A 9,220-nucleotide genomic window follows, 5' to 3' on the forward strand; every position below is an offset into this window, starting at 1 on the left:
CTAGAAGGACATTGCCAGTTTTCTATTTTTTACTTCTTTATTTAAGGAAACTTATGCCATTGGTCACCCTGCTCTTCCCGCTGAAATCTACGCTTGTTCTACGCTTTTCTTACTGAAAAGTGTTTATATTCACCGTTGTCAATGCATATAAACGACAGTTAGATGAAAGAGACCAAGTAGAAATAACTTTATTATTTATTCAGACTAAGGCCGAGTGGCCTGTGTATATAAAGTCTTCTCCATTCAGCTCGGTCCATGGCTCACTCGCCAACACGCAGTCTACGGAGGTCCGCAATCATCTTCCACCTGATCATCCACCTTGTCGCTGCGCACCTAGCCTTCTTGTCCCGTCGGATCGTTGTCGAGAACCATTTCACCGGATTACGTGTCGACATTCGCTACGTGCCGGCCCATCGCAGCGTTCCGATTTTCGGGTTGAACGATGGATGGTTCTCCCAACAGCTGATGAATTCGTGGTTCATTCGTCTCCACGACCGTCCGCCATCTGCCCACCATGGACGCACACTTTCCTTTCAAAACTCCCAGTGCGTTGGTCCTCCACGAGCATCGTCCAGGTCTCGTGTCCGTGAGAATCACCGGTCTAATGAGAGTTTTGTAGATTGTCGTTCTCACTATCGATCGGAGCGTCTTGCGGAGTCCAGTAGTGCATGATTTCAGCCACTATGCGTCTCCGAATTTCTTCTACGCTTTTCGCAGTACCAGTGAGCCTAAGTACCAAATTCTTCTACCACCTCGATTGTCAATCCGATGCAACTCTGCGTGGGTGGCTCAGCTGTCTTCTCTTGAACACTCTTCCTATCATGTACTTGTCTTGACGTGTTGATTACTAGTCCCGATCCGTTTAACTCCTTCAGTCTGATGTAGCAAGCCTCCATCTTCAATAAAGTACGGTGCTGCTTAATATCTGTCTGTAAATCAGCGAAACCAAATAGCTGGACGACTTTTGAAAATTGTACCACTGTGTAACGCCTGCTCTTTCGTATTACCTTCAAGCGATGTTGAATATGACATCGAAAGACCATCACCTGCTGCATAACCCTGCGGTTTCGGAGGACTGAAATGCCCTGAAAGCTGAACTTCGCACATCACCCGATCCATCATCGTCTTTGATCAACTGTCCAGTTTATCCGGAAATCCGTGCTTCGTGCATATATGCTACATAGCTGTCCGACTGATCGGTGTATCTTGATCGGCTTTGAAGTCGATGAATATGATGTGATACGGCACGTTGTATTGCGTATTTCTGCAGACTATGGAATGGCGAACACGCTTGGTCCGTGGTGAGCGTTCGCCCAAAAACATTCCTCTGGTACAGCCCCTAGAACTCCCTTTGCAGTTAGGGGTCGACGGCATAATGGTGAGGAGTACCTTAGGCGGCGATTCAGGCAATTGATTGCGCGGTAGTTGCACAATCAGCTTATCGCCTTTATGATGGACACTCGACACCTTCCATCCATCCTGCGGCAAAACTTCCTCCCTCAATCTTGATGACCCTTTCTGACAACTCTGGCAACGCTAGAATGTCTACAGCCCTGCGAGATTATCTAATTCGAATCATCTTTAAATAGTGTTGGTTTACAAATGAGCGCTGAACGAAGATTATATAGAATCGTTATTTTCTCTAAATGGTAACCCAAAATGTACTAATAGGTGCACGAATTGAGAGAATCGTTGTACCAAGTGTATTGGACCTAATCTGTATGCGGTAATTGAACCAATTTGAGATTAAACTGAAATTGTTAATTCTTGAATAGCTATATAAATCTAAAAACGCTGCTATTTCCTGGTCACACATCAGGTTCTATGTTATGATTTATACCAGTCATAAGTAAGCCACATTAACTATTGTAGATTAATGTTCTGAATAAGAGTTTATAAGAAACTTAATGATAAATATACTTCGAGCTGAGGCTGACAAATCGAGCTTTCATCAAACATTGAAAGTGTAGTTTCTTGTTGATTAGAACACCGTGCAGAGAAATAATCAGTAATAACAAATCTTACTATCCGGTTATTTTGATAACGGGAATTGTTATCACTTTGATTGAATTACCGGTCCATATAATCAAAGGAACAAACGTAACGTTCTAATAAATAAAAACATTTCCCTTTAATTGAGTACTAGACGATTCCCCAAGCTTGCTAGTGGATTTGTTTTTCCCTTCAACAGGTCAATAATTTAGGCTTTTTGCTTTTCAGGTATAATGGCAGTAGACCTCTCATGTTTTAAAGTATCAAAAATTCTAACTGAATCAAGAATCACAATTTCATGCTAAAATAAGTCTACTGCTCAATTTTCAGCTAATTGATAAAAATTTCCAGTGGTGTCGATTAGTGCATTTTGGGCTATTTTTAATTTTGTAGAAATCCATGAGATATAAACGTCAAAACATGCAACAACCCTATACGAAGCTATTGGTGTCCTCATAAGTATTGTAATATTGCGAGTCGTTCCGTTCACGTTTTGTCCATGTTAAAGTGATTTTAAGTTAACTGCGTACAAAATACTGTTTCCCCCAACAAAGTCGTTGTTCTGGACACTTCTTGGTGTTAGGACAAATGATTGTAATTACTATATATTATTCTCTTTTCTTTGAAATTTGAGTAATATAATTGATGTGTTATTGCAAAATTCTTAAAACAACAGAGCTGAACATTTTGTCTAAATTTGACGCTGAGATTTCTTAAAGTTGATTCGAAACAAAAGCTTCTGATTTCACTTGTTACTACGATGCACCTAATGTTAAAAGCATGCAGAAGTTACGGTGAAATTTACAAAATTTAGAAGTCGTTTGTTGCTAAGCATCAAATTCACAGATTTGATTTATGTTTTGTTTACGATAACACTTAAAATCCTAGTCTTTAATATGTGTCGAAAATTACGAACAAATAATTTGAAACATATGAGACAAAGAACCTGTTAACTGAAAGACCCATAATTCGAAGTGTATTTACAGAATTTTAAACGAAACAAAATTATCCAGTAAGTGGAAATATTAATTTTTGAAATGTTCACGAAAGAAGAGTAATAAGCAAGTACGTCACTCAATGATAAAGTTAGCAACCACATTTAATACCCATAGACCACTCGAATTGAATGTCTGTATTAACTAACGAGTAATATTTAATAGAAATGGAGACTTATTTGTGCATCTTAAGCTTAATCTATTTAAGCATTGACAAAATACGACGGAAGAATCAACTTTCCAGCTTGTAAGGCCACTTTCACTACAGAGATTAATGGCAGATAGTTTTTTGCGTTACCCATGTAGTTATTCAAAAAACATCCAAACCTGAAACAATTTCCGAGCCGAATCCACGAAATTTTTGCTTTCAATAGTGTACCATACTATTTGAAAGACTAATGTATGAACAGATATTGTACGATGTCTGGCGACGGTTTCCAATCATTCTGAGTACTATTTGAGAAAGCATGAAGCAATTCATGAGATGCTATACAGAAACCTGAGGAGCCTAATGAACTTTTGATTGGAAGTGCAGCCATATTGGATGTTAAGTCACACATTGAAAGACCAATGTCACTTCGAACGAACTTAGTGAGTCTCGGTATAAAAGGTATGTATGCATACAGTGTGTAATAAAATGGAGAGACCATTGCTTATCTGATTTAGTTATCTGACAATTCATTCCAGTAATACTCTGAAGAATTGCCAAGTTGGCTTGGTAGATTCCATGAGTTCATTAGAAAATGTCTTAAAACAATTGGCTCAACGAAACGCGCATAGAACGATTATACTGGTCAGAAGTGTACCCATACTAGTTCAGAGCATGTACGAATAATTAATAACTATTTGATAATAGATGTTCAAAGTCTCAAATCATTCTGCAGTTTCAACTGACTGTTTAAGCGATTCAAGTCATAAAATCTATTTAATATAGCGATCACTGATCGCCATACTTATGACTAAGTGCAACCTGATGATTTAGAGCTCGATTAGTTTAATTTGAAGCAAATGATGTGAAGTCCACTCGATTAAGTCTAATGAAACTAATCGACAAATTCAGTGCACCGTTATAGGCCCTTGAATTGCTGTTCTAGTCACTGGTATCTGAAGTTCTTAAGTCTTCTAAGAGGCATATTCATAGAAATGGTCGTACAGGAATATAGAACAGTCTAGTCACATATTGACATTTGATAGATGACAAGTCTCAACTTCGGATGAATATAATAAGCAGCGTAATTCAAAACTATAATCATCAACTGATTCGCCTTACAAGCTCGATGAAATTTAGTAATTGATATTCTCTCTATTAAGTGCTTGATATCTAAAATTCAGGAAACGACATTGAACAAAAATACTACCATCCTCGAATGTGATTTGTTTATATACCGACTTCGGGTTTCATTATTTTGTCCATCAAAATACTAAAATCAACAGTTTTCGTTAATAAAGGTCCTGAAATCTACAAAACAGATTTTTTTTGGATTTAAATTTGTCGCGGAAGTTGCAGCTTCTACGATTCATTTTGATGCTCGATATTAAATCTTGAGGCGGTAAAAATTTAGAAAATTTGGGAAGTGGATTCACATTTTAATTTAGCTAATTGATTCAGTTACAGTCGACTTCTCATCTCGATGTCACGTATCTGATATCTCCATCATGCGATGGTTTCCTCGGTCCCTTCATTATATACATTTGGACATCTCATTTCGATAACTCCCTATCTCAATGTGTCTGACCATGTTTGTTCTGGTTCACTCTCCTTATGTTAGCCCCTCTTTGGGTCCCTGACACCTCGGTGTGTGCATTCACTTTAACCTGTTGCCAGTTTAGATTTCGGTCGACTTCTTTGATTTCTTCATTGAGGCTTCGCCGCCTGAGCCTCTGGGCGCCCTCTGGCGGCGGATGTCCGCTGGTTCCAGTCTAATTGCATGTTTAACAGATTTCGTTTGTCTCCTACGTAGTGGTGGCCGACCCAGCACTTCCGATGCCGAATTTCTGCTGTGTATCGGCCCTGGAAGTGACAACGACGATGGAGCTGCGTTTTGAGATCCAGTTGTTTGTTGCACTAGGCGAATGGTATACAGTGAACGTTCGCTGATTGGGTTTTTCTAGTTGGGGCGCTTTTATGGTTGGGGTTCGCTAATTGGGAGAGCAACCACAAAAAGCCAAAACGTTGATGAATGTCAAAACGAACGGTGACGTTTTGTTTCGTGTTCTGGGCGTAAAATTTCAATGCAAAAATGCACATGCTGACGCTTGTCAAACGCCCATGATTAGCGAACGGCATTTCGCTAGTTAGGAGGTTTAGGAGGTCGTGCCCCAATTAGCGAACGATTACTGTACCGAAGGCATCAATAGATGAACACCTGCAGTCGTTGAGTGTTCTCCAATGATACACACCATGTTTCGCTAGGTTATCAGCACAGATTTAACGTTGGGTTGAAAATTGCAAATTTTGGTGCGTTCACTTATCTGCCTGTTTTCCGGATGTTTTAACTCGCTAAAGGCAGCGCCTTGCTTTCTTTGATCCGTAAGTGCTTATGTCGTCTTGGTACCACCCGTCTGACGCCATTTGGCTACCAAAGGTATTGAGTTCCAACTTCTCAGTTCCCTTTGATTGCCAGGCTATGAAACTGGAAGTCACCGTTTTACTCAACTTGGTTTTTATTTATGTTGTGATAAAATCACTGCCAGAAAAGCGCTCAGCAAGGTCGTTGAGACTACTCTGAATGTAGCGCCGTTGAGCGAGGAATCGACATCATCAACCAATTCGAAATTGTTTAGATGCTCGATGGTAATACTCAACAGCAGCCTGCGCGGTTTGGTCTCCGGTCAATCGCATCTACCAGAATCTCATCGTTGTGCGACGAGGAACAGTAACGGTGATAAGACTACATCCTGCTCTCGCACAGCTGCTACCGAGCCCGGATAGGGTCAGACAAAAACCCATGTGCAGCACTCTACATGAGGAATGCTTCGTACTGTGCCCTCGATGAGGCCTATGATTTTCCTCGAGAGACCCCGCTTGCTTGGTAGGGCGCCCAAATACTCTCTCGTGATTAAAACGATCGAGAGATTTTTGTGATCAATGAATACATGTAAATGGACTCTTGAATTCGTTGTTCTCCATAATATTCGGCTGACTTAACATAGTTCACCCAGGATCTTCCGGCACGGAATCAGCCCTGCCGCCGGAAGTCCAATCCATTTCTCCTGAACTCGCTGATAACTTTGCAAACGGTTTGAGAACTATACACAGCAAAGAATGCCTCGCCAGATATCGCATGCAAGACAGGTCATTCTTTGGGAACCTTCACCAAGATACCTTGCATCAAGTCGACCGAAAAGTTGCGGTGTCCCAGATATTACGAGCAAAAACGATCAAGTAGTTGAGCCCAGATGTCTGGGGTTAGGATTTACATCTGGCTGATAACCGATCGACCCGACGGGCTTTGTTCGATCCAGCGTTGTAATGGTTGTTTGGACTCTAGCAGTGATGGAGCTCGATATTGGACGCGGTTATACGTCGGATCCCTAGCTAGATCATACCGGGTGTTGGCCCCGCCTGGCATGAAAGTTGTTCGAAGTGCTCCAAACTGAGCGTCGAAGCTGGTCAGTTGATCGGCATCAGCTCAATCCTGCGTCTTCACAGGCATCGTTGCATTCATCGTCGCCCCGCTTAAGCGTCGTGAGATATCGTAGAGGGGCGGAATAACCCGGTTGCGGCTGCTCTCTTTCCTCTTCGTCTGCCAGAAGAGTTCTGCCCACGCTCGCTTGCTCTCGTCGAGCAGGCGTTTTACTCTTCTCAGAGCGAATATCGTTGACGGCAAGACTTATGCTCCTTTGGTTTTGATCAGCTCTATCGCGGCTTTGGCCCTCTCTTCGCCCTCTATCTTCATCACAGCCGAATCTCGGTAACAAAATCTCTTTACAGAAAAGAAATTTTCGAGAGATTTCCAAATTTCTATTTTGAATCCCTAGCGAAAGTGTGGAAGGTAATTTTGACAGATGAGAAAACGAGGAATTTAAGTTTCTTCGAAATTTTTGTGGGAGAAACTCGATAAGAGATTTTTCTGGGATGAATTTGACAGTATAGTGAGTCTCCATCCCAATATGAAGTAGAATATCTCGGTTCCTGGCATGCATCCATTGTATTATGCCACTCAATAGTGCGTGCCTCATGCAATGTAAGACATGAAAGCTTACAAATAACTTGGAAATGCTAATAGAACGTTTAAGTTGAAAGTCAGGTCAAGTTCAGTTGAATGTAGCCATTAAAAATAAAAAGAATCGTGTTTGATTCATCATTTGATTACATTTTTTTTCAAAGTCAAGATTCCAAAAACTCGCGATTATTTAAATATCTTGGTACATATAAGCAATCAACTATCTACTTAATAAACAGTACGCAGATTTCAAAGCTGTTAAAGCTGAGTTAAAGCTAAGCTAAAGCTGTTAAAGTTAAGCTAAAGCTGTTTAAAGCTGTTAAAAAGCGCAGCTAAAGTTAAGTTAAAGCTGTTAAAGTTGTTAAAGTTAAGCTAGAAGCTAAGCTAAAGCTAAGCTAAAGCTAAGCTAAGCTGTTAAAGCTAAAGCAGTTAAGCTAAAGCTAAGTTAAAGCTAAGTTGTTAAGCTAAAGTTAAGCTAAGCTAAGCTAAAGTTGCTAAAGTTGCTTAAAGCTAAGCTTGTGTTAAGCTAAAGCTAAGCAGTTGTTAAAGGTTTAAAGCAATAAAGTTGTTAAAGCAGCTAAAGCTAATCCAAAGCCCCCAAAGCCCCATCAGCCCTGGCCCCAGCTCAGTCTGCCTCCGCTCCCAGCCCAACCCCAAAGCCCCGGCCCAGCCTGGCCCTGGGGTGCCCCGCCCCAGCCCCGCTCAGCCTGGGTCCAGCCCCTGGCCCAGCCTGGGCTCCAGCCTCAGCTCAAAGCCCGCCCCAGCCCTGCTCAGCCCACAGCCTGCCCGCCCCTCAGCCCGCCCAGCCCCGCCCAGCCTCCGCTCAAAGTTCAGCCCCAGCCCCCGGCTCAGCCCGCCTCAGCCTGGCTCAGCCTGGGTCAGCCTGCCTCAGCCTGCCAGCCTGCTCAGCCTGCCTGCCTGCCTCAGCCCAGCTCAGTGCCTGGCTCAGCTCGCCTGTGCTCACCAGCCTGCTCAGCCTGCTCAGCCTGTCAGCCTGCTCAGCTGCTCAAAGCCAGTTCAGCTACCAGCTCTGCTTCAGCTGTCTGTCACCAGCCTGCTCAAAGCTCGTCAGTTTCGCTTCAGCCTGCTCAAAGCCTGCTCGCTTGCTGTGTGCCTGCTTCAGCTTGTCAAAGCCTGGGTTTCAAAGCCACTGTGCTTGCTTCAGCTTGCTCAGTACTAAGCCAGCTCAAGCCAGCTCGCTTAGCTCAGCCAGCCTGCTCTAAAGCTGCTCAGCTCGCTCAGTGCTGCTTCAAAGCCAGCCCCAGCCCCAGCCCCAGCCCTGGGCCCCCATCAGCTCAGCCCACCAGCCCGCTCAGCTCAGCCCGCCCCAGCCCCAAAGCTCAGCCCAGCCCCGTCAGCCCCAGGCCAGCCCCACTCAGCTCCCAGCTCCAGCCACCAGTGCCTCAGCCTGCGCCTGCTCAGTGCCCTGCTCAGCCCCAGCCCAGCTCTGCCCCAAAGCCTGGGCTCAGCCCCCACCAAAGCCTGCTCAGCCCCGCTCCAAAACCACACTGGGGTGCCTCAGCCCAGCCCAGCCCCTGGGTCGCCTGCCTGCCTGCCCCGCTGCTCCCAGCCTGGGCTCAGCCTGCTCAAAGCCCGCCCCTGTGCCTGGGCTCCTGCCTCAGCCAGCCTCAGCCTGCTCAGCTCGTCGCCGCCCAGCCTGCTCTGCCCGTCGCCTGGGCCCAGCTTGCTCAAGCCTGCTCAAAGCTCTGCTCAGCTCACCAGCCTGGGCTTCAAAGCCTGCCTGCTCGTTTCAGCTCTGCTCAGCTCGTCAAAGCCTGCCAGCTCTTGCCTGCTTCGGCTCAGCCTGCTCAAAGTTGCTTCTGCATTGTCAGCTCGTTTAAATGCCTAAAACAGCCAGCTGTCAGCCAGCCAAAGCTCACTAAAAGCTGTCAGCCAAGCTAAATGTTTAAACCAGTTAGTTGTTTAAAGCTGTCGTTGTTTAAAGTTAAGCTAAAGTTAAGCTAAAGTTGCTTAAAGCTAAGCTAAAGCTAAGCTAAAGTTGTTAAAGCTGTTAAAGCTGTTTAAATAAGCTAAAGTTGCTTTAAAGCTGTTTAAAGCTAAGCTAAA

General features: G+C 44.0%; 1 protein-coding gene across 1 annotated transcript in view; it reads left to right on the forward strand.

Annotated features, from left to right (window-relative positions):
- LOC134206989 (uncharacterized) overlaps positions 1–9,002 on the forward strand; it is an 18,787-nt gene extending 9,785 nt beyond the window's left edge. Inside the window, exons 2-3 of the mRNA XM_062682732.1 lie at positions 7,757–8,030; positions 8,413–9,002. Of these exons, the coding sequence (XP_062538716.1) occupies positions 7,757–8,030; positions 8,413–9,002 (864 nt within the window). The remainder of the gene's footprint in view (positions 1–7,756; positions 8,031–8,412) is intronic.
- Positions 9,003–9,220: the final 218 nt, after the last annotated feature.

The sequence above is a fragment of the Armigeres subalbatus genome, chromosome 1 (assembly GCF_024139115.2).
Source record: "Armigeres subalbatus isolate Guangzhou_Male chromosome 1, GZ_Asu_2, whole genome shotgun sequence".
Classification (NCBI taxonomy): Eukaryota; Metazoa; Arthropoda; class Insecta; order Diptera; family Culicidae; genus Armigeres; species Armigeres subalbatus.